Source organism: Bubalus bubalis, chromosome X (assembly GCF_019923935.1).
Source record: "Bubalus bubalis isolate 160015118507 breed Murrah chromosome X, NDDB_SH_1, whole genome shotgun sequence".
Taxonomy (NCBI): domain Eukaryota; kingdom Metazoa; phylum Chordata; class Mammalia; order Artiodactyla; family Bovidae; genus Bubalus; species Bubalus bubalis.
In genome coordinates, this window is record NC_059181.1 from 136,926,071 (window position 1) to 136,952,531 (window position 26,461).

Here is a 26,461-nt window from a genome sequence, read left to right on the forward strand (position 1 = left end):
TTCCGTCCACCCACCCTACGTCATGGCCTCCCCCCCGTCACCCTCCCCCCTTCCTCCACCCCCCCCCCCAACGATCGCGAGACTCCCCCTCCCCACTCGGAGCCCGGGCGGCCCCGCACGACCAACTGTTGCCTGAGCGTGGGGCGCGGACAGGGGTGGAGGCGGGAACCCACAGCCCGCGGCCCCCTGAAAATCTCGCTCCCCACACGCCCCCAACAGTCAGCCCGAGCTCCCCTCGCAGATGTGTGCAGAAGGAATCCTCTTCCCCTTAAATCTGCTCTTTGTACCTCGGGGCGCTCTCCTCTTCTTGCACAAAGAACTTTTCCTCTGCCCATAACTGTACTGTAGAAGGTCTGTCTCACCATTTGCAAGCCCAGAACCCCTCAGGGGACTGCCCTTTCCGAGGTCCCCAAAGAGGGACTGGTGGTGCCTTTCCCACCTTCGTAAATTCTGCAAAAGAAGCATTCCTTGAATCTCTTGATTGCAGCTGCAGACGTTCACTTTCAAGGCAAAGCGCGACTCGATCTGTTTTCAACTCAGCTATCTCTCAGATGGCCAGTGTACAGAAGCCCTTCTTTTGCATTCACCCCTGAATTTTAAAAGTCCTGGGGGGCAAAGTCAAGGTCCACACAGAACCTGGGGCAATTCATGTTAGGTGCCTAATATTAATAATTAGATTGAGTTATTGTGGGGTTTTTTGTTTTATTCATATCCCTGTTGTTATTTAGTAGTAAGTCAACACCAATCATGCATGATTGTGGATACAAAGGAATTTTGTAAAGGGTATGCAAATATTGTTATTAAATATTATTGTTTCTGTTTCTCCCCACGCATTTATTTTGATCAATAACGGGAAGATTTACATCTTAGTCTTAAAATTCAGTCATTAGGGGAAAAAAAGATAGCAAAACATATAGAACACAGTATACCAAGCAACAATCACAAACCTAAAATTTCCAAAAAGAAGCAAGTGTTTTCCAAAGTGGAAAGAAGTCACAATTAATTTCCCTCAACACACCTTTCTAAATTATGAACCTGAAGTCAAGTGTGATTTCCGCAAAAAGAGGGAAAGCACACAATTGCCCCCTGAATACATCCCTTTTTCCTTGGGATAGTACCCTAAATTCATTTTTTGTTTTAAAGCTGTGACTCGTTAATGTCCAAAGACCATGTGACATTTCGGCTATTATTGATCATTTACACCTTAGTGTGAATGAGTGTGAGATCCTGTCCTGGGACTGGTTTTGAACAGAGAAAAGGAAAGAGCAAAACACAGAAGATGGAAGGAGTGTGCCACTGAGAAGAAAGGAGAGGCTGGTGGTGCTAGCTTTTCTCTGATTTTACTTTCATTATGTTCTTCTCATTTACTTTAGATTTTGCCCTCAGTGCCTACATTTCTCACCCTGAAGTACACATGTGTACTATCCAACAGGTATATGGAGTCTCAATATTAAAAATCATTCCTATTTCTGAAGCATCAACTGCAATCCAAAAGTGGGATGGAATTAATTTACTTGACAGGTCATTCTAAACATGACTTTTTAAAATTAAAATGTGCAAATGTATTAAAGAATGAACTGCAGAGTTTGAAGTGTCTCCAAATGATAGCTTGAAACTTCTAATTAAATATCCTACCCCTTCCCCACTAGCTGTTCAGTCTCCTTAGTCACTAAGAGTTGTCTGGTGGGAAAGTTCAAGAAGCACTGAAAGAGAAGGATGCTATAGTACATGCATCCACCTGACTTGAAAAAGACCCTTCCAGAAAAGGGCAATGGAAGAGTTCTTTATCACCAAATTGCAGCTATGGGAGTATAGAATGCCCCTTCTCATTGCCTGGGGCATCCACAAAGAAAGTCTCAAGAAATATTCCTTGTGTATTGATGTATTCCTGCTTGCAAGGGTACTTTATTCGATTGATTTTCTCATTTCCAGTGTATGGTATTTCAGTTAAAGTAGTGGTCTAAATGTACTTTTGTGAGGAGATGTAGGAAACTCACATACTTTCATAACACCTTTTCTGTGGGAACATGTGTTCCCAGTTCCAAGAAAAAAGAATTTAGAAATTAATTTGGGGGAACAAAGCATATTTGTATTTGGCAATTTTCCATGTATGTATTATGTGATCCTTCCTTTGCAAGATGACGTGGCTGAAAGTGCTACCAAGTATAAGTTTGGCTGGAAAGGTCAAGGCTTGGTCCACAGACCTTGCCACCGGATTCATGTAAATATTGCCCTTTGGCTTGTGGCAACAACTGCTATTTACAGAGCATGTACTATCCTTATTTGCAAATCTGCCTAAAATTCATTATCTGTAGACTTTGTTCTCGAGTCACCTTGTTTCTGATCCTACTCAGCACCTTGCCCTGTCTGTTTCTACTTTCCCCTATTATGTCTTTTCATTTGAAATGGTCTTGAATTGTTCTTCTCTGTTGAGGCTGTAGAGCAAGGAAAGATTTTATAGAGAACCATGGAGTCATCTTTGAGAACCTCAAAAAGAATCCTAGTCCATAGGACAGGACAATATGTCCATTTTGGGCAAGTGTGAACATTGTAGAAGTTATCCAATAGTCATTTTCACATAGCCAAAGCTTGTTTACTAGCTATCAGAATGCGTGTCCAGTGGTGCTTTTAAATACTTTCATAAAGTTCATAAAGGCAAGGTCAAGGGCTTGGTGTTCCTTCTCTATCCTATATCTGAAATTCATCACTGAAACCACAGTATGCCAAGAACCACATTATGATCCCATTGCTCAGTGTTCTTCAGAAGCTGGAACAAACACTTCTGGTAACAGTATCTTGCTTACCACTCTAGTGATCATTCTGTTCTTATCAGCAAGCTACTTCACGATTCTTATCAAAGACATTTAAGCTAGTGACATTTTTGAAAATATGCAGTTTCCTTGGTACGTTAAGGAAAAGGTAAAATAGTAAAATAGCTAGTATGTCTATGTTATACTCTTGTATCAGGCACTGTTAGGCTCTTTACGTATGATACTGCTAATCCTCCTGGTAATTTATGAAATAAATATTTTATCCCTATTTTACATATCAGAAAACAAAGACTTAGGCTAAACAACTCCTCTGAGTTCCCCCAGATAGGGAGTGACAGAAACCAGATTCAAAGCCAGACTGTCTGGCTCCAAACCTCATCTTTCCACTTCACCTTTACTAAGTTCTCTGTTTTTTTTACAAGGCTTCCTTGCTGACAGTAGATATTATGTTGAGAAAATAACTGAAAAATATTTCTGCCAATTGTCTCCATGGTATTCACTCTCTGTTTATTAGGAGAAACTGTCACTTTTAAGGCTTTGGTATTATATCAACCCAGATAATTTCTTTAGCTACACATAGAAGTTGTTGTAAGGTGGAAGTTAAAGAATAATTTCAGATTCTTCTTGTATCCAAATTAAATTCTTGGAACAGTAATGGACTCAGGACAGTTGGAATTCAGGGACAGGGGTAAATCTAACAACTTAGATGTCTGAGAAGAAGCGTTTGGAAAAATATTATATAGTATATTCATAAATGGAATACTAAATGGTTATCTTGAATGATTATGTAAATATATATCTGATGATGTGGGAATGTGCTTCTAATGTATTGCTGAGTGAAAAAAGGCAAGCAAGAAAACAGAGTGACCCATTTTTGCAAAAAGAGAGAAAGAAATTTTTACATAAATAGATTTGCACAAAAGAAAGGTCTGAAAGGTACCACGCTAAATGTTAATAGTAGTTACAGCAAGATGGTGGGATTAAGTGTGACTTTTTCTTATTTTTGCTTTTCTAATCTAACTTTCCTCCATGAATGTATTCATACTTATATAATAAATAACATCATATGAATAAATCGCTCTACTGTACACCTGAAACTAACACAATATTGTAAATCAACTATACTTCAGAAAAAAAAATACTGAAAATAAAAAAAAACATTTTTCTCAGGTGAATCAAAAAATATTGCTGAAACCTGGGCAGGTTGAAATCATCCCTAATAGAAGGAGTAGGAAATAGTAGACAAGGTAAGTAAAAAAAACAGAACAATTTCACACTGAAGAGACAATGCAGTTATTACATGTGTAATATAACAGAAGAAATATAAATTACTATGCTGTTTACAGTAATGCTACCTGGTTAAGGAACTGGTTTTTGTTGACAATATTTTAAGTTGCATGTAAAAGAATTAGTTTTACTTCTAAAAGTTATCACACAAAACCTAGCTCAGGAAAAAATACAGCCAGATTTTTTAAATAGTGAAAGAATTTTTTTACTTCTAAAAGTTATCACGCAAAACCTAGCTCAGGAAAAAATATAGCCAAATTTTTAAAATACTTCCCAACCTGAAATTCTACACACCCATGTATGCCCTAAAACATGAAACACAGGCTAAGTAATCTGAATTGGGTTTGCTAAAAAACAAATGGTGAATATTAGAGGCAGAATAGCACAGTTATCACCAGCTTGGTCTCTATAGTCGAAAAAACTTGTAGTTCAAATTCTACCAAACAATTTAACCTCTCTAAGCCTCCAATTTGCAGCTGTAAAATGGATATAATAAAAGTCTACTTGAAATGAAGTGGAGGGAAGGGGGCCCAGGGAATGGCTCCCCAGTGGTTTCCCCGCTCCACACATACCCTTCAGGTGTTATGATGCCCTCTGTGATTTCTCCCACTTTTCTTCTTTTAATTTTGTCTTTCATATCCATTTTGGACAGATTTTATATGCATAATAATGGATTTATAGAATGCTTTTCAAGGCTCTTTTTACAGCTTACCCACTCTGTGTGGAACAGTATGCCAAGGATTATGATGACTGGCATAGAAAATGGATTATGTCCTTTCCCAGAGCCTAGACCAGTGGTTTCAAAATTTAACACGCCAGCATTACTTGGAGGGCTTGTTGAACACAGATGGCTGGACCCACTCCCAGACTTTCAGAATTGATAGGCTTGGGGTGTGGCTAGGAATTTGCCTTTCTAGCAGGTTCCCAGGTGATACTGATACTGCTGGTCCAAGGACCACACTTTAGAGCCAGCAACCTAGAACAGAGCTCAGCCAACTCTTTCTGTGAAGGACCAGATTATGAATATTTCAGGCTTTCTGGGCCAAAAGGTCTTTGTTGTAAGCACTAAACTCTGGGGTATAGCATGAAAGCGACATAGACAACAGGATAATGGTGAGGGGCCAAAAAATCTTTACTTGTGGACACTGAAATTTGAATTTCATGTGATGACATATTATTCCTTTTTATACTTTATCAACAATTAAAAAACATAAAAACCATTCTTAGGTCAAGTAAATTAAAGTCGTTCATTTGTGACCCTATGGACTATACAGCCCATGGAATTCTCCAGGCCAGAATACTGGAGTGGGTAGCCTTTCCCTTCTCCAGAGGATCTTTCCAACCCAGGGATCGAACCCAAGTCTCCCACATTGCAGGTGGATTCTTTACCAACTGAGCCACCAGGGAAGCCCAAGAATACTGGAGTGGATAGCCTATCTTTTCTCCAGAGGATCTTCCCAACCCAGGAATCAAACCGGGGTCTCCTACATTGCAAACAGATTCTTTACCAGCTGAGCTACCAGTCCTTAGGTCGAGGGTCATATAAAAATGGGCATCTGGCTGTGTTTGCTGACCCCTACCTGAAAAAGACTCATTGTCTAAGGAAGATAAAGCAAACACAAGCAGACAAGTGGGAAAAAGAGGCATAACAAAGCAATAAACATGTAAGGAGGTGTTTAACCTTGATAGTAACCAGGGAAATGCAGATTAAAACAGCAAAGAGATACTGCTATACATCCAATAGAATGGCTAAAAATTTTTAAAGATTAACAAAACCAAGAGTTGGTGAGCATGAGAAGCAATGGGAACCCTCATGTAGTATGGGTTGAGTGTGTACTTTGTGCAACCACTTTGGAAACCAGTTTGGCATTATTTACCAGCCCTGAATGCACATGTACCCTTGCATGATAGAGAAAGAGATGTGCCACCCAGATTCTCCTTCAAGGAAGGACATTCTGTGCAGATATTAGGAATGCCATCAACAGATAGCCTCCAGCTGCCAACTCCTTGAAGGTCTACTTTAGCTGCAAAGAGTTGCTTTGCCCCAGGGTCATGCTCTTCCTAAGATGAATGAACAAGGTCAGAGTGTCAATGAGCCAGGCCAGATGCAGAGCACACTAATGGGCACTACTTGTTCCAAAGCTCCACACCAGGTTGGCTCAAGCTTTGTCAGACTTGTGTCACAGGTCACCTTCCCCGTCAGCCCAATCCTCCTTCCTCTGCCTTCCTTTCACAGGTGTTGGTCCTAATAAACATCTTGCATTCAACACTCCATCTCAGCTTTTGCTTCTGGATAGCCCAACCTATGACACCTCGGACCTAGAAATTCCACTACAATAATATATCTTAGAAAATATCATTCTTATGTAATCATCAAAATCTGTGTACAGGAATATTCATAGCAACTTTTGTTTATGAGAGTCAAATATTGGAGACCATGCAAATGCCCATCAACAGGGGAATGGATGTGATGTATTCATTGATGGAATATTATACTAATGAAAATGGCAGCTATATACATCTACATGCATGACACAATATTGAGTGAAATAAGCAAGTTATAAAAGCATGCATACTCTATGATGCCATGCATATAAAGTTCAAAAATAAGTGAAAGTATTTATGTTTACATTCATAATTGACAACTATAAAGAAAAGTTTATAGTTTATAGTTAAGTTTAAAAATAAAATAAAATTTAAAAAAAAAAAAAAAATTAAAAAAAAAAAAAAAAAAAAAAAAAAAAAGAAAAGCAAATAAAATGGTTAGCATGAAAATAAAGATAGTAGATATATCCAGGAATGATCTTCAAAATTTTTAATGATTGTTATGATTCAAATCCTATTGGATAGATGCTTTTATATCTCATGAGAGTATGCTGGCTCAGTACTAACACTGGTTTAATTCTAGGTGGGGAAAGAAGGGGTGGTCAGAAAGAGAGGCACTTGGTTTGGAGGTACCTTCCAAAATGCTAGCAGTGCTTGGTTTCTTGATCTGGCTAGAGGTTTACATGGGCATTCACTTGGTAGTAATTTATTAAATTGTATACACACATTAAAAGCGGAAAAAATAGACATGCTTTTATAGGAAAGTATGAATGCTTTATAAACGTTTACTTTTAAAAGTATAATATGGATGATTTGCATTGATGTAGGGCAGAAACCAACACAATATTATTTAAACAAATTTTTTAATAAAAAATACAACAAAGCGCCTGTAAAGCACTGCAGAGAGGGTGCGGAGAGTTAAGATAAGAATGAGGACCTAAAAAGAAAAAAAAAAAAAAAAGGATGATGAGAGCTCATGCTTTGTTACTTCATTGTGTGCTTGTTTGTTCTGTAACAATATGATACAAAGCAGACCTTGAGAAATTCCAATATGGTCTATAAGAGGTACACAGAGAGAAACAATATTCTTTTCCAGCTGAGAGATAACAGGAAGAAAGCCTCAAAGAAGGACTATTTGAGGTGAGCATTGAAGAGTAGTGAGGATTCCAGCGGGTACAGCTGCAAGGGAGGTTAGAGGGAAGGGCAGCTTTCATGAGATGGAAGATGTGATTAAGAAATTAGTCAGGCTGATGAGAGCAGCATTTCCCAACTTGTTTTGATGTTTAATATTCTTAGATGTTACAAAATGTAAAAAATTCTAAATCACACATTATTTTTTGCAAGAGATACCTATATTGAATAACTACTGTGCTAGGTGCTAGATATACAGCCAAAGCAAGATAGACACAGTCATGGAGTTTACACTGACTATATCAGGACTTAATTTCTTTCTACAGGCACTATTCTTCCAGACAGCAGAAAACGATCTAGACTTATCCATGTAAATTCAATGTTGTGTGTGTGTGTTTCTCTGTGTGTGTGTGTCACTTCACGTTTAAACTCAGTCAGATTTAGGTGTAGCTCCCTCCCTCCTTCAGGACCTTCAAGTTGATTTTGGACTCTAGAGTTTATGTAAGACTAAAATAGCAGTGGTGAGGAGGTGCATCCACTTCTTGGGCTCTTGACATATTCTGCACTGGCCTTCCCTGAGATGTACAGTCACCCTGCCATCCATTCCTTCTGCCATCTCTGAAGGTAGCCAGCTCCCCATCAGGCTTCTAATGACCCCCATCCCTACAACCACCCAACACTGCTTCCCCTGGTCATAACCACAAGACTCCAGCTTCTGTTTTCTTTTCCAATTCACCTTCTTCTCAGTTCTGGGGCTCTCGTCTTAGGATGGAAGGATGGATGGAATGAGTAACATAACATGTCTTTCCCAGCAAGGATTCTTTCCAAATCTTTATGTCTTATATCCTGGACTGAGACATAAAACAATCTAAAAACCAAGAGTATGTTCTGCCCTTCTTTTGTGACATCTGCCTTGGAATGGAAACCATCCTCATGTGTCACCTCCTGCCTCAAAAGGTCACAGGGTTGGGACTTCCCTGGTGGCCCAGTAGCTAAGACTCTATGCTCCCAATGCAGCAGGCCCAGGTTCGATCCCTGATCAGGAAACTAGATCTCATGTGCCACAATGAAGTTTGAAGATCCTGTGTGCTGCAATTAAGACCCAGTGCACCCTAATACATAAACAGTGTTTTTTAATTTAAAAAAAAGGTCACAGGGTTGAGGTTAGAAGAGAGCTTGGGTAATCTTTAGAGATCATCCTATTGGATCCATCAAAGTGTAGATTAAATGCCGCAAATAGAAAAAAACTACTTTCAAAACCTGATTGGAATCCTTGAATTTTGTGCTTTAAAAAATATATCAGCTTGCTTATTGCTTTAGTAATTTTTGTGTTTAATCTTTGAATGATGACATTGGAAAGATGATTCTACTTGGCAGATGTAGATATTTTTATTTCTTTTTTTTATTTTATTATTTTTTTTTTATTTCTGATAAGCAAAAAACTCAGTTGAATTCAGCCATAACTCTATTTTTTCTTTTAGGGTTTTGAAATTACTAGAGAAATCTTTAGGTGCCATGAAAGAATTTTGATCAGATAAATGCAGCCTATGGGTCTGATGAGTATCATCTTGAGAATTTGTAGAATTTTAATCATTTTTACAGTCCGTATTTCGACATCAGCATCCCTTTGATTTTTTGCAGATATGTGTTAAACAGCTTATAGCCAGTAAAAAAAAAAATAAAGGTCAAGACCAAGATGGCAAGTTAGAAGTATTCAGCTAGATGATCAAAGGAGCACCTGAATCATGAACACACCCATCTGACTGCCACTAACCACTGCACTTGTTCAGTTCCTAAGGGAAATATTGGGTAGAGCACAACATTTGTGAAAAGTGGATTTGGGAGGTAACTCTGGAAAGATGTGTTCAGGATAGAATCCTTTCTGATAATTTTTAACTCCAATTTCTGAGAGAAGGGAGGCTGGGCAATGTCAGACCTGGCTATGGGATTTGTGAAGCAGAAAGGAGATCCTACTCAAGCAAAGTGAAATAGGGGAGGAGGGTGAAGGGAATTAGGAAGCTAACTAAGGCATGGGAAATCCCTGGTTGCCTAGTGGTTAGGATTCCAGGCTTTCACTGCCATGGCCTGGGTTAAATCCGATGCACTGAGAACTGCATGCACGGTCCAGGAACTGAGATGCACGATAAAAAAAAAAAAAAAAGAAAGAAAGAAAGAAAGAAGAAACTAAACAGGGCAGGAAGTGAAGTGAAGTGAAGTGAAAGTCACTCAGTCGTGTCCAACTCTTTGCAACCCCATGGACTATATAGTCCATGGAATTCTCCAGACCAGAATACTGGAGTGGGTAGCCTTTCCAAAATCACTGTAGATGGTGACTGCAGCCATGAAATTAAAAGATGCTTACTCCTTGGAAGGAAAGTTATGACCAACCTAGACAGCATATTAAAAAGCAGAGACATTACTTTGCCAAGCCGTCTATTCAAGGCTATGGTTTTTCCAGTGGTCATGTATGGATGTGAGAGTTGGACTCTAAAGAAAGCTGAGCACTGAAGAATTGATGCTTTTAAACTGTGTTGTTGGAGAAGACTTTTGAGAGTCCCTCGGACTGCAAGAAGATTCAACCAGACCATCCTAAAGGAGATCAGTCCTGAGTGTTCATTGGAGGGACTGATGCTGAAGCTGAAACTTCAATACTTTGGCTACGTGTTGCGAAGAACTGACTGATTGGAAAAGACCCTGACGCTGGGAAAGATTGAAGATGGGAGGAGAAGGGGACGACCAAGGATGAGATGGTTGGATGGCATCACTGACTCAATGGAGCTGAGTTTGGGTAAACTCCAGGTGTTGGTGATGGACAGGGAGGCCTGGTGTGCTGCAGTCCTTGGGGTCGCAAAGATTCAGACACGACTGAGCGACTGAACTGAACTGAGCCTTTCCCTTCTCCAGGGGATCTTCCCAACCCAGGGATTGAACCCACGTCTCCCACATTGCAGGCGTATTCTTTACCAGCTGAGCCACAAGGGAAGCCCAAACAGGGCAGGAATAGAGTAGCAAAGGGAAGGTGAGACAGAGAGAGTAGGAGGAGGCCTTTTCAGGGCCTCGTGTGTCAAAGGAGACTAGCTGTGCCTATTCCCTTCACATGAGTCTTTTTCACCCCAAATTCTATAAGGAATGGAAAGTATAAATGGAGATACATAAATAAAAATGAGCTCTTTGTTATGCTGCTCTGCATGGAGCACAATATCTATGTTGGATTTGTGTATTTGAAAATCGAGGCATTTCAAGTAGTGATGATTTAAAAATCAATGAATCATTTATGCCTCTGCTCAGTCTGTCTTCCAGCCTCTGGCTGCTGACTCACCTACGAGAATCTTCTTCCCCAGCCTCATCTATGTTAGGCAGGCTTGTTTTTGCCTTTGCAGGGCCTACACACTCTTTCTGGTGAAGGCTTCAGCCAGCATCATATTAAACATATTAAAATGCATCCCCATCCTGCATTAAAAATTTATATTTTTGCTATAAATTTTTGAAAGGGCTTTTGTAATTTTGCTCTTGAAATTATGTGTCTGTGCATAACTAATTTAATTTATAATGGCTGTGATTTCTCCATAATCATTGTGCATACTTGGAAATTCTTGGGAAGTCAGAAGATCTAACCTAAAAATTGCTTTCAAAGACAATAAACTTTTTTAATAAATGTAAAATTAAATAATTAATGAACTTGATAGAATGTTATATTTTGTGTCCTTTTAATTGAAATTATTTTTGAGTTTTTTTAAAGTATTTTATAGTCTATTTAAAGATCTCACTTTTTTATTTTGAGAAAGCCCTGAAGTCCTAAGCACTTAGTTATAGTTGTTTGATGGATAAAGGCAGGCACTGAACACACATTTATTCATGTGTATGTGTGTTGAGGGGATGGTTGTGGTGATGGTGAATGTGAGACTTGAAGCCAGAGTTTCATTTCTTTGAATTTTGTTTAATGACCATTTAATTCTTTGCATTGGATGCCTCTTGTATGTAAATACAAGTATAGGACATAAGACTTTTATTCAGTTAGACAAAATGCCATCTGGTGATAGATGAGACTGATCAGAGCTATACATATTAAGGAATGTACTACAGAATTGACAAAATTTGAATTATTAGCTATCAGAGATGAAGGAGATACAGAGTTCAGGGATAAATCTGGTTTCAAACTTGGTGACTAGATAAATAGTAGTATCATTAACAACCATAAGTAAGTCAGAGGGCAGTTATGGATAATATAATGATTTTAGCCATTTTACAGAAATGCTTAACATATACAGAAGCCCATAACTAAGCAGGTACTTGAAGTGATCCTAAAAAAAAGATGTACAATACTTTGCTACAGTAGTAGGCCTAGAGATCAGAGATCAGATCAGGCGCTCAGTCGTGTCCGACTCTTTGCGACCCCATGAATCGCAGCACCCCAGGCCTCCCTGTCCATCACCAACTCCCAGAGTTCACTGAGACTCACGTCCATCGAGTCAGTGATGCCATCCAGCCATCTCATCCTCTGTCGTCCCCTTCTCCTCTTGCCCCCAATCCCTCCCAGCATCAGAATCTTTTCCAATGAGTCAACTCTTTGCATGAGGTGGCCAAAGTACTGGAGTTTCAGCTTTAGCATCATTCCTTCCAAAGAAATCCCAGGGCTGATCTCCTTCAGAATGGACTGGTTGGATCTCCTTGCAGTCCAAGGGACTCTCAAGAGTCTTCTCCAACACCACATTTCAAAAGCATCAATTCTTCGGCACTCAGCCTTCTTCACAGTCCAACTCTCACATCCATACATGACCACAGGAAAAACCATAGCCTTGACTAGACGAACCTTTTTTGGCAAAGTAATGTCTCTGCTTTTGAATATGCTATCTAGGTTGGTCATAACTTTCCTTCCAAGGAGTAAGCGTCTTTTAATTTCATGGCTGCAGTCACCATCTGTAGTGATTTTGGACCCCAGAAAAATAAAATCTGACACTGTTTCCACTGTTGCCCCATCTATTTCCCATGAAGTGATGGGACCGGATGCCATGATCTTAGTTTTCTGAATGTTGAGCTTCAAGCCAACTTTTTCACTCTCCACTTTCACTTTCATCAAGAGGCTTTTGAGTTCCTCTTCACTTTCTGCCATAAGGGTGGTGTCATCTGCATATCTGAGGTTATTGGTATTTCTTCCAGCAATCTTGATTCCAGCTTGTGCTCCTTCCAGCCCAGTGTTTCTCATGATGTACTCTTCATATAAGTTAAATAAGCAGGGTGACAATATACAGCCTTGACGGACTCCTTTGCCTATTTGGAACCAGTCTGTTGTTCCATGTCCAGTTCTAACTGTTGCTTCCTGACCTGCATACAGATTTCTCAAGAGGCAGGTCAGGTGGTCTGGTATTCCCATCTCTTTCAGAATTTTCCACAGTTGATTGTGATCCACACAGTCAAAGGCTTTGGCATGAGTCCAGCTTGCCTTCATCCCCCTCTGCTGGCCCTAGGCTGAGTAGATAAAAATTTTTACCCAACTTTGAATACATCCTAAACACCACTTCAGACTCCCTCACCCCATGACCTCTGCCTACTATACTAATCCCCAAGCCTAATGCACCATCTTGGGATATTTTCCCTACTCCTGCTTTCCATCTGCCAAGCATTGTAAGAGACAGTTACAGACTCATGCTGCTTTGGACCACTATGGTAGTCCATGCCATCTGCCTCCAACTGGGCTCTCTCTGTCCCTCTAAAACCTTCATTAACTTTTCTGGATTCACTATCACTCTCTACCACTAACTGTTCCCTCCTCTACCTTGGTCATGTTCCTAAACCCTCTACTCTCAACTTCAATTTCATCAGAAATTACTTCAGATTAAATGTGATCATTCAGGCAGAGCAGTTACCATAGAGCCTGGCACATAGAAGTTTCTAAATAAAACACTTACTGTTATGACTGTGAACATCGAATGAATGCTGTAATGTGTTGGATTAAAAGCTCAGACTTTGGAGTCAGACAAACCTAAGTTTGAATCCTGATTCTGCCATCAACTAGCTAATGAGCAAGTTGCTAAACCTCTCTCTCAGTTTTCTCATCTTGAAGACGGAAACAATATTTAGTATTAGTATTATCCAAAGTAGTATACTGTAATATTATACTATAGTATAAAATATTATACAAAGTAATATAATATTATACTATAGTATAATAAAATACTATACAAAATTGCATAATATATAATATAATATAATATTATGCAAAGTAGCATAATGTTACTACTTTACAGGAATTTCCTGAGAATTAAATGAAAGTATATATGTGAAGCCATGTAAAGAATGCCTGTCATAGGAATTCAGTGTTAAGCCACCAGGATTATTATTTTGTTATTTCTATTAAAACATCCACTTTTTTAAAAAAAAATCATCATCTCCCTTGTAAGAGACCACAGTTTTTAGTGTCATCACCTCAGTATATTTCCATTTCTTCACAACCTCTTTTTCTTGGTGGTTTTTTTTTTTTTTGCCACCTCTAGGCTTTTGGGATCCTAGTTACCCTACCGGTGATTGAACTTGTGTCCCCCTCTTCGATGACTCCTCCTTTGCTTTAAGGAGGCTTCACATTTTGGCAAGAATTTTTGTTCAACCCTTCAAACTAATTATATTAAAATTATATTTCGTTCCTTTTTATTTCCAAACTCCTTCAATACATAGTTTCTTGCCTCCATTTTCTCTGAATATAGTCTCTCCTCAATTTCCTGTAAACTTGTTGCTACCCTCTCATGCGTGCTGCATGCTCAGTTGCTTTAGTCATGTTTGACTCTTGGCAACACCATAGACTGTAGCCTGCCGGGCTCCTGGATCCACGGGATTCTTCAGGCAAGAATACTGGAGTGGTTTGCCATTTCCTTCTCCAGGGGATCTTCCCAACCCAGGGAAGCGTCCTGTGACTGCTGCATTGAAGGCAGATTCTTTATCACTTAGCCACCAGGGAAGCCTGCTACCCTCTTATTGACCACTTATTGAAATTACTTATTTCATGGTTTCCAGTGAACTCCTTGACATATCCAAAGAGACTCTCTCAATTCTCATTTTCTTTGTCTTGTTTTCAGTGTTTGACACTGATAACCCTAAACTCCATATTATTTCTTTATTTTTCATCTTCATTGATTGCATACATTTTCAAATGTAGAAAAGTACATGGAATAACATAACCAACATATGTATCCTCCATTTAGTTCTATCAAATCTGGCCAGATCAACTTTCAGATTGTGTTTGAAAAAATAAGTATTTCAGATTATAGTTGATATTTCTTTTATGCCCTTCCCCAGTTTCAACCCTCTCCCTTTCTTGAATTTAACAATGATCATGCTCTTTCATGTTTATATCTTATTACACGTATGTAGCCATAAGCAATATATAATCTTTTCAAGCTTTATATAAATGGTATACTGTACATGTTTTATAATTTTTTCTTTATGCTCAATATCATATTCTTGAGATTTAACTCTGTTTATACATGTTGCTTGAGTTATTCATTTTAATTCCAAAAGAATATTCAGTTTCATGAATACCAGGGTTCATTTTTTCATTCAACTCCTGATGGACATTTAATTTGTTTCCTTTTTTTTTTTGAGATTGGCCAATCATGCTGCAATAAGCATTATTTTACATGTATCCTTATGCACAAAGGTTAGAATTTTGCCCAGGTCTATAGCTAGAAATAGAATTTCTGGGTTGAAGGGTATTATACAATGTCAAATGGCTCTTCATAGCAGTTCTATCAGCCTACACTCCTTATAGCAGTGATCAGAGTTCTATCTGTTCTACATTCTCAACAACACTTGGTGTTGTCTGAATTTTTACATTTTTGTCAAACCAATGATTGTGTAATAGTATCTCATAGCTTAAAATAAAAAAAAATATTGGGTTATAATTGATTTACAATATTGTGTTACTTTCAGGTGTACAATGAAGTGAATCTGTTATACAAATACATATATCCACTCTTTTTTAGATTCTTTTCCAATATAGGCCATTACAGAGTATTGAGTAGAGTTCCCTGTGCTATAGAGTAGGTCCTTATTAGTTAGCTGTGTTATGTATAGTAGTGTGTATGTATCAATCCCAATCTTCCGATTTATCCTTACTGGCCCCCCCGTAACAATAAGTTTATTTTCTATATCTGTAACTCTATTTTATATACCTGTAACTCTATCTATTTTTGCAGATAACTTCATTTGTAGCTTTCTTCTGGATTCCACATATAAACGATATCATACGATATTTGCCTTTCTCTGTCTGACTCACTTCACTTGGTATGAGAATCTCTAGGTGCATCCATGTTGCTGTAATGGCTTGAATTTTTAATTTCCCTGAGTAGTAATGAGGTGAATCATCCTTTCATTTCCTTTTGTCCTTTCATGTCCTTTGGATGTCCTTGACTATGAATTGCTTAGTCATTTATTCATTTATTGATTTGGGGCTGTGTCGGGTCTTCATTGCTGCATGAGCTTTTCTCTAGCTGTGGCAAGTTAGGGCTACACTCCAGCGGCAGTGTGCAGGCTTCTCACTGAGGTGGCTTCTCTTGTCTCAGAGCATGGGTTTTAGGGCGCAAGGGCTTCAGTAGTTGCAGCTCCTGGGCTCTAGATCACAGGCTCAGTAGGTGTGGCACAGACTTAGTTGCTCCACAGCATGTGGAATCTTCTTTGACCAAGGATCAAACCTGAGTCTCTGGCATTGGCAAGTAGATTCTTTACCATTGAACCACCAGGGAAGCCCCTTTATTCATATATTTTGTCAGTTTTCCTTGTTTTTCTGGGGGAGGGCATGCCCCATGCAAGGCATTTGTGATCTTAGTTCCCCAGCCAGGGAGCAAACCCATGCCCCCTGCACTGAAAGCATGGAGTCTCAACTACTGGCTCTCCAGGGAAGTCCCTGTCAGTTTTTCTACAAGGTTTCTTTCTTTTTTCCTCACTGATTTGTAGAGGTTCTTATACATTCAAGATACAAATTCATTTATTCATTTAATCAATATTTTTCTAGCATCTACTTTGTTCTAGGAATGGTTCTAGGTGCTGGGAATGCAAAAATGTAAGAACTCCTGCCCTTCCAGAACTCACATTCTGATAGGGGAAGGTAAACAATAAATGAAATTGATAAGTAAAATAAATTAATGAATAGTGAAAAATCTTCAGGAGAAAAAATAAACAGGGAAGAGAGATAGGGAGTATGTGTGTGTGGAAATGGGAAAGGAAATTGTTGAACTGCAATTTTTAAAAAACCTTTATAAAATTTCACACAATGATTTTTATTTTTTTTTAAATGTATTTATTTATGTATTTTTGGCTGTGCTGGGCCTTCGTTGCTGCATGGGTTTTTCTCCAGTTGTGATGAGTGGGGGCTACTCTCCTGTTGCAGTGCGTGGGCTCTAGGGCATGCAGGCTTCAGTAGTTGTAGTACAAAGGCTCTGTAGTTGCAGCTTCCAGGTTCTAGAACACAGGCTCGAAAGTTGTGGCACATGAGCTTAGTTGCTCCTCAGCATGTGGAATCTTCCCAGACCAGGGATCGAACCCATGTCTCCTGCATTGGCAGGCAGACTCTTCATCATCGAGCCACCAGGAAAGCCCCTGAACTGCAGTTTCAAGTAAAGTTGTCTAGGAAGACCTCTCTTAGAAAGTGACTTTTGAGTAAAGACCTGAAGAAGGTAAGAGTGCAGGCAAATCTCTCTGAAAGTGTTAGCCGTTCAGTCGTGTCCAACTCTTTGCAACTCCATGCCATTAACTGTTGCCCGCCAGGCTCCTCTGTCCATGGGATTTCCCAGGTAAAAATACTAGAGTGGGTTGCCATTCCCTTCTCCAGGGGATCTTCCTGACCCAGGGATCAAACCTGGGTCTCCTACATTGCAGGCAAGTGCTTTACCATCTGAGACACCAAGGAGCCCAAGAGCGCAGGCAAAGTGAACCATCAGTGCAAAGGCCCTGAGGCAAGAGTGTGCCTGGCCAATCCTAGGAATAACATGGAACAGTGTGATTAAGCAGAATGAGTTGGAGTGAGTGGTAGGAGAGTGAGTTAGGTCGTGACACCTAGAGTGTAGAACCTCATAGCTTATCCTTTGTCAGTTATAGTTATTGAAAATATGTTTTGCCAGCCTGTGGCTTGTCTTTTAACTTGTTCATGTTATCTTTTTTTTTTTTTGCCTGTTCTGTGATTTATTCTATTCACCCAACAATATATACTGGCCAGCCTTCTGAATCAGCTAATATTTAGAGACCTACCACTTTAATTTTTGCAGCTGCATAGTATTTCACACAGTATGAATGGACCACAGGTTCATTTGCATTTCTTTACATTCTTAAAAAAGAAATGCTCAGATGAACATTCTTGTACATTCTTCTTTGGGAACAGCTACATGTTAACCATATAGTGAATGTCTAGCAGTGCAATTTGTTTGTAACTAAGTATATGTGTCCTTTATATTCTGATATTGCTGCGTTTCATACTTTCATGTTATCTTGAAGTGCATACATTTTGATATCTAATGTAGTTAAATGTGTCAATCAATTCCCCTACTTCCTCCTTTTTAGTGTTATAAGTAATCATTCTCATTCCCTAGGTCATAATGATATTCTCCTATTTTCTTCTGAAAGTTGTAAAGATTTGCTTTTCACAGTTAGATCTTTAACCCACGGGGAATTGACTCTTTTCCTCTCTATGGTGTGAGAGAGGGATCTAATTTTGTAATTCTCCATGTGGATTATCAATATTCCCTGCAACATTTAGTGGATAATCCATTTTTTCCCACATTAATTTGAAAAGTCAAATATGCCTCATATCAACTTTCCATATATGTGTAGACCTGTTTTGGGGCTCAGTATTTGATTCCATTGGTCTTTCTACCTCCATACCACACCGTGTTAATTAATACAGGTTTAAAGTCAGTCTTGATATATAGTTCATCATAGAGTCTTGTGGAGAAGGCAATGGCACCCCACTCCAGTACTCTTGCCTGGAAAATCCCATGGATGGAGGAGCCTGGTAGGCTGCAGTCCATGGGGTCGCTGAGAGTCGGACATGACTGAGCAACTTCACTTTCACTTTTCACTTTCATGCATTGGAGAAGGAAATGGCAACCTACTCCAGTGTTCTTGCCTGGAGAATCCCAGGGACGGGGGAGCCTGGTGGGCTTCCGTCTATGGGCTCGCACAGAGTCAGACACAACTGAAGCGACTTAGCAGCAGCCAGCAGCAGCATAGAGTCTTGAACAAAAGAATCAGTTCAGTTCAGTTCAGTCTCTCAGTTGTGTCTGACTCTTTGCAACCCCATGAATCACAGCACGCCAGGCCTCCCTGTCCATCACCAACTCCTGGAGTTTACTCAAACTCATGTCCATCGAGTCAGTGATGCCATCCAGCCATCTCATCCTCTGCCGTCCCCTTCTCCTCCTGCCCCTAATCCCTCCCAGCATCAGGGTCTTTTCCAATGAGTCAACACTTCACAAGAGGTGGCCAAAGTATTGGAGTTTCAGCTTTAGCATCAGTCCTTCCAATGAACGCCCAGGACTGATCTCCTTTAGAATGGGTTGGTTTGATCTCCTTGCAGTCCAAGAGACTCTCAAGAGTCTTCTCCAACACCACAGTTCAAAACCCTCAATTCTTCGGCACTCAGCTTTCTTCACAGTCCAACTCTCACATCCATACGTGACCACTGAACAAAAGAATAACACAACTGAAACATTACTCTAGGAAGAATATTCTTATGACTGCCAACAGAGTAAAATGGTCAAATGAGATATCACAAGGGCTTACACTCCAGTGATGGCAGTGTGAATGGCAAGAAAACAAAGAATCTAAAAGTAATTCCAAAGAACATATTAATAAGACTTGTTGGCTGATTGGATACGGAGCAATCAGGAGAGAGTAAGCAAGCATATGGGGCTTCCCAAGTGCATGCGTGCTAAGTCGCTTCAGTAGCGTCCGACTCTCTGCAACCCTATGGACTCTAGCTTTCCAGGCTTCTCTGTCCATTGGGATTCTCCAGGCAAGAATACTGGATTGGGTTGCCATGCTGTTCTCCAGGGGATCTTCTCGACCCAGGGATCAAATCCCCGTCTCTTACATCTTCTGCTTTCCCAGGTGGGTTCGTTACCACTAGCGCCGCCTGGCAATGCAGGAGACACAAGCAAGCACATGGCTTTGAAATGTCAAACCTGCATCGCGGTGTGAAATAACCGTGGGTTTTTGTTATCCAATGCTTTCCTAACAATGAGTTATATTAGGCAAGGGATGTGGGCCAGGGATAATATATTTGGTGTTTGCCTGCTTACAAGTGAGCTTAAAGGGGGACAGAGAAAGCAAAGGTATGATCTCTGGGGATTTTTCCGATTTAGGGGGTGGAAGGATGGAGTGAGGTAGGAGGACAAATGAGTGGTAGGATAACCAGCACGGTCCATTCTGTTAACCATAATAAGGATATTTTGAATAGAGGATATGGGTCCTAGTGGCCCCAACACCTTTGAGTTATTTGATGGGTATGACTGTACTTTGTTTCTATTGCAACCTTCAAGATCCCCAAAACAAGTCTGGGGTCACAGACAGCCTTGAAAGCTTATCCCTTGCTGGACGTGGGGGAGACGCCCCCAGTCCGTCGAGTTGGCCTGCAGTTCCGCAGGTTGGCCGCAGGGGGCGGAATCTGCGGCGGCCTGGAAAACTGGCGGGGGTGGGAGGCGCCGCTCTCTCTCGGGTCAGGCTCCCGGCTCCCGGCTCTGGGCTCCAGGCTGCGGGCTGCCCGCGCCCAGCACGGAGCTGTTTCTCTAAGGACGCGCAGCCGAGGCTAAGGGGTGTGAGGACGCGGGAGGCAGTATCGTCGGATCAGCCCGCAGTCCGCAGTCCCGCCGAGCCTGGAAGCCGCCGGGATGGAGCCGCCGCTCCCGATTGGAGCCCAGCCCCTTACCGTATCCGCCTGAGAGAAGGGGGAGGGGAGGCCGCGCAGGGCGGGGGTGGGGGTCCTCGGGACTGCGGATCGCGGCGGAGGGGCGGCTAGGGGGCAATCGGGCTCCGAAGCCCAGCCGAGCGGGAGAGGGGGGCCGGCGCGGGAGGCGCTGCCTCGGACGCTGGGGAGGAAGGGTGGGCAGAGGGGCAGGAGCTTCTCGCCACCCTGCACCGCGGGTCCCCTCCTGGGCCGCGCTTGTAGAGAAGACCCTTGACTAGCGCCCGCATACTATCGAGGGTATGGAGATGAAGGGTCCTCTCCGGGAGCCCTGCGCGCTGACCCTAGTCCAGAGGAACGGGCAGTATGAGTAAGTAACCACCTGATACCCACAAAGGAGGGGAGCCTGCCATTACCTCCCAACCCCAAACCGCGACAAGCCACGCACCCTCCTCCCACTGAGGCCACGTGGGCAACAGGTTCGGCCCGGGTGTGAAGTGCCAGTGCTCTAACCACCCGGCTTTCTCCCCAAGTTTGCTCCTGGCCTGTGGCTCAGCAAAGGGCTCAATGGGCAGGCAAGCAGGAAGCCTGGGTTCTTAGTTCCTGCCCCTGCAACTGACATGGGTTGTGTAATCCTGGGCTGGTCAATAAAGCTTTCTGGGCCTTAGTGTCCTCATCAGTTTAATACAAACATGAACTGCCTTACTTTATAGCCTTTGGAGTTATAACTGGGAGAATAATAAATACGAAAGTGGTTTACAAAGAAGTAAAAGTGCTGTAGAAATGCTTCATTGTTAACCTTCTCTTAATCTCATTCAACTGGTTCCTCCAGTCTCCCCACCCCTTTATTCCATTTGCTTGAAGGCATATTCATTAATTCAGTCATGATTTTGTGTAGGCCAGTAACTGCTTCACTTACTGACTTGACTGTTAGAAAAAGTAATGACATGTGTAGAAATGTAAACGACTTTTGGCCTTTCATCAGGGTGTGTTACCTTCCACTCTGCCTTGGACAGTTTGATCAAAAGGTTTTGATAAGCCATCACTATAGCTGCTGATCTCACTTCCTTGCCACTAATGCTTCATCTAAATAAAGTATCTCTGATGACTATCCTATATAGGTAGGTCCCTATCCCCTTATGCCCCAGCCACCGCCCCTGGTTGTTGGCTGGTTTCTTGACATCAGTGAAGAATTGTCAATCACTTAAATCCTGCCATCCCCCAACAATGGATTCTGCTTAAAAACAATTTTTCTCAGCCCCTGCGTTTAGATTGTCCAGATTCAGTCTTTGTCTATGCTGTCTAGTTTACAGAGAAGAAATTTCCATTAGCCTAGCCTGCCCTATTCTGAAACTCTTGGTGCCATTCAAACTGGATGTCGGCTGGTTCTATGGAAGTAGCTCTTCCCTAGATTCTGCTTGGTCAGTTCTGTTGATGTGATAAGTTCGTATTTTTCCCAGATTTCATCAAACTGGAAGACCAGTTTAATGAAAGTAAATTCAACAGAAAAGTGAATTGAAAAGTGGAACACCAGTACCACTTCCAAAAGCAAGAATAGAATGGGAAGATATGAACCTTGGGCAAACCATTAAATTTTTTGTGCCTCAGTTTCCTCTTCTTTAAATTATGAGGATTAAATAAAAATAGCTACAGTGTTGAGATGACCACATCCCAGGATCTGTTCCCTTGGTTCTGTAGGTTTGTAACTGTTCGGCTGATAAGGGAACAAGCAGCTGGCCTTGAGAGAAACACCTCTTTCTATCTGGTCTCATGTACTGGAAACACTTTTAAACTTGCAGTGGTAGCTCTCCTGATTATTTTTGTCTTCCCCCCAAGAGAAATAAAATTCTGTGTTACAGTTCTGTATAAGTTATGAGTATAGCAGAAGTCACACTCAATGGCTTGATGTGTGTCAGGTACTCTTCTAAGCACTTGCATGAATTAGTTCATTTAACTCTCATGTAAGGATTGCTGTGAAATTGTAATATTATCATCGTCATCCCCTTTTTCTTGGTGTAGAAATGGAGGTTTAGAGAGGTTAAGTCATTTGTTCACAGTAAGGAAGTAGCATAGCTGAGATTTAAAGGCATGTAACATCTCAGAATTAGATCATATCTGAGAAGTTTCTTTTGAAATCATTTATTAGAGACACTACATTATTGGTCTATATAATCCTTGTCTCTTGGGTGCCTTCTTTAGTTTTGTAGTTCCTGCTGTTAACCATAGGAGAAATTTACTTGAGAGACTAAAATTACAATTGAAAACGACTGTATTGCACACAAGGAATCGAACACTGACATTCTTTTTTTTCAAGGTAAATAGATTATGATGCAACCTGTTGTTTCATCTTTAACCTTCCTTAAACAAATCAGAGTATTTCCTAGGGAAATATTTGTGGACTTGACTTGATTTCCCAGTTTATGTTTTTTGATTTTTTTTTGCGGGGGGTCACATTTCTTTTTTAAATTGATATTTATAACATTATGTTAGTTTCAGGTGTACAATATAATGACTTGATATTTGTATATACTATGAAATGATCACCACCATAAGTCTTATTAACATTCATCACCACACATAGTTAACAATTTTTTTCTTTGTTTCTGTCTTTGTGCCACGTGGTATGTGGGATCTTGTTTCCGGGGCTAGGGATTGAACCTGCACCCCTTGTATTGGAGGCACAGAGTCTTAACCACTGAATTGCCAGGGAAGTTCCTTCAACATTTTTTTTCTTTTGATGAGAACTTTTAAGACATATTTTCTTAACAACTTTCAAATATACAGTACATTATTATTAACTATAGTCATCATGCTATACATTACAGCCCCAGGACTTAACTATTTTCTACTGGACATTTGTACCTATTGACCTCCTTCACCCATTTCACCCACACACCCCCATCCTCTGCCTCTAACAACTACCAATCTGTTCTTCATGTCTTTGAGTTCAGTATTTTTGGTTTTTGTTTTTCTGTTTCACACATGAGATCATATGGTATTTGTCTTTCTCTGTCTGACTTTCACTTAGCATAATAATGCTCTCAAGGTCCATCCATGTTGTCTGTTTTGTGTTGGTTTTTAACAAGACAATCCAGTTGAAACTTTACTGTTAATGTTCAACATCATTTCTGTATTACTTTACTTGGGAATTACGTTGGTTTGTGTTCATTTTCCTTAAAGTAAGCTCTTTCTCGTTGACCATTGCTTTGTCCGTCTTATCTAGTTTCTGGTCTACATCTGGGTTTATAGGACTGTACTCAACTCATGAACTTTGCAGTTTGAGAAGGACCTGCCCCCATACTCTTCTTTCTAATCACATTAAACTATAAATCCCTGAAAGTTAGGCAAGTAGAATCAGAGCAGAAAAATGGCACTAATATTTTTATCTCCCTTAGTTCTATCTAAGCATTTCTTTCCCTCAAGTTACCCCTTCAAAGTTAACCAATTTGAAAAAAAATTCAAAAAGCTAAAATGACAAGCCCCCAAAAGACAACAAAATAGAAATCAAGCCCTTCTAAAGAATGACTTCTAAGGTCAAAAGTTGACCACGTATGTTTAGAAATTCACCTCTCTTTGTAGTTTAATTAAATGTTTATTCAACTAAAGTTATTGATCATCTATTAGGTAAGAGACAAAACTGAATATGATAGGGTCTTTGCTTTCATGGAGTTCAAATCTGAGGGATTCGTATGTAGTTTTTTGTATGTATGTATATAGTTATATATGTAACTATAATGGAGTCTGTTAAGTGCTATATTTGAGGGACACGCAAAGGCATGAGGCCACTAGTTCTGCCTGAGGTTACTTGGGAGGAGTTTCACAGAGGAGTTGATAGTTTGAGCTAGGTCTCAGGGAAGGAAAGAATAGTGCTCCTGGCTCAAAGAACCACCTGAAGAGTGATTTGGGGGAAGTTAGGAGATGTTCAGGATGACCTTTTACCAGTAGGTTACACCTTGATTCTGGACCACTAAGATTAAGTAGTAAGTGAAAATTAATATTTCAGGAATACATAGGAATTTGGAAGTCTTGTATTTCATACCGAGGGGCCAAGTTCAGTCATGCTTACCAGAATTGTAAACCATGATGAAGACACAGGATTAGTGATATCTGCTACCTCATTGGTCACTGGGTTATTTTGACTGATGCAGCTGGCTGGGCACCTCCTCTTACTTCTCCGTGAACCTGTATACTTATTTGAAAAGATAGAATCATTCTTTGATAAAAGCCATGGGAATAAAATCAGAAAGCTAATTGATAAAATTTATAATCCATTTATTCAACAAACGTGAGGGACTGCTACATGCCAGGTGTTGTACTAGATGCTAGAAATACTGTGGTGAAAAGACAGCCATAGTCCCTTCTCTCATGGTCTTCACACCTAACTGTTAGTTCTTCACTCTGGTATGCGTAATCTGAAGGTGTGTGTACTATATCTCATGCTCTTAAAATTGTAAACTGTTTTTAGGACATAGACTGTGTTCTCCATGGCATTGAACTGTGGGTATTCAGGTACTGATCATCACTAATATCCTTTTAGACCTAAAGCAATATCTACCATGATTCTCAGATCCAGGTAACAAGATCCAACAAGTCTAATAAATACAGACTAGATTTGTATAACAATACAGCAATGTATTTTGTTGTTAATTTCTTTTTTTTTTTTAGTTTTTTAGTATCTATTCGTTGATGCATTCTTCTGTTTCCTAGGCTAATAATCCAGTTGCACAAGAAGGAACAGCGTGTTCAAGATATCATTCCTATAAATAGCCACTTTAGATGTGTTCAAGGTACTAGCTTTAATTGCTTAGTTAGTTTTATAATGTTTTTTTCTTTGGTCGTTATCATTGTATAATATCATACATACTTAAATTTGTCACTGCACATAAAATGACATGCATTACCCTCTGTAAATAATCTACCATTGAGAAGATAATAAATTCTTTGTCTAAGAGTACTGAAGGATTATATTGAAATATATATATTCTCACCTGCCACCCTGGCTGGGGTTAGAGATAGATGTGGTCTGTTACCTATGTAGGTAGTCTTTTATGCTGATGAATCTGTATGTAGATTTTAATCACATTCTTGGGCTTAACTGATAAACTGCTCATTGTAAACTATCAAGGTCATTTCGATTCACATGCGTTCAGCACTTTCTCCCCACACTATTTGAAATTAAAACATTTGGCAACATGTCTTGCCAGATTGTAGTACCTTACATTCAATTGTGCTGATTCTCAAACCTTGACATTGGTGAATCAGAAGAAAATCGACTCTGGGGAGGAAATACTTGGCTTCCTGCCTTCAAATTTGGGGAAAGGGAACAGAAAATCTGTTGTTTCATCTGCTACAATGAGACTCAAAAATTGGGAGGTTTGTGTAGGAGGTGTTGCTTCTGTCATTTCACATTGCCCTAGAAAGGAAATTGATTATTAGAGAACAAATGCATTATGTTTCCGGTGGCTCCATTGGTTTATCAGACAGGCATTCTGTGTCAGCTACAGCTTCTTGGAAAACTTGAATCCTGCCTTGCATAAATTCTTTCTTAAACTACATGCAACTTTTTTGATCACAAAATAATATATGTACTGTAAAAAGTTGGGAAAGAACAGAAAATTATAAAGGAAAGAAGTAAACTCACGTCCTTCAGAGATAAATACCTAACATTTTCCTTTTTTCTACACATGTAACTTTTAGGGTCGGTGGAGCTCATATGTATGTGTTTTTTGTCCGTTCTATTTGCTCTCATGTTTTGAGTGCTTTTACATGCTATTAATAGTTGTATACTATTCAATTTTGTGAGAGACCTCTACTGTAGTTATTCCCTGTGTTTGACATTTGAGTTATTTTTTGTTAGTATAAATAATGAATCTTCCTGCATGTCTCTTACTTCCTTAGAATTTATTCCTATAAGTAGAAATACTAAGTGGGCATGACTTTTTAAGAGAGCGTGTATTAAGAATTAAAAATACCCACTGTGAATAGAATCCATATTGTGTAGTAGAATGAAGTCTTTTATTTAGCCTGCCCTGTGTAAGAGAGACATTGAAGGAGGTACCTGCGT

At 40.1% G+C, this 26,461-nt stretch overlaps 1 protein-coding gene across 3 annotated transcripts in view; it reads left to right on the plus strand.

Annotated features, from left to right (window-relative positions):
- Positions 1-20,173: 20,173 nt before the first annotated feature.
- The window catches only part of OCRL (OCRL inositol polyphosphate-5-phosphatase), a 50,510-nt gene continuing 44,222 nt past the window's right edge, over positions 20,174-26,461 (plus strand). For 2 of the 3 annotated variants that reach the window (XM_025276898.3, XM_025276900.3), the window contains exons 1-3: positions 20,174-20,422; positions 20,688-20,767; positions 25,105-25,184. In XM_025276898.3, coding sequence (XP_025132683.1) covers positions 20,384-20,422; positions 20,688-20,767; positions 25,105-25,184 — 199 coding nt within the window. In that variant the 5' untranslated portion in view covers positions 20,174-20,383. The remainder of the gene's footprint in view (positions 20,423-20,687; positions 20,768-25,104; positions 25,185-26,461) is intronic. The other variant, XM_025276899.3, reaches the window with a different exon arrangement.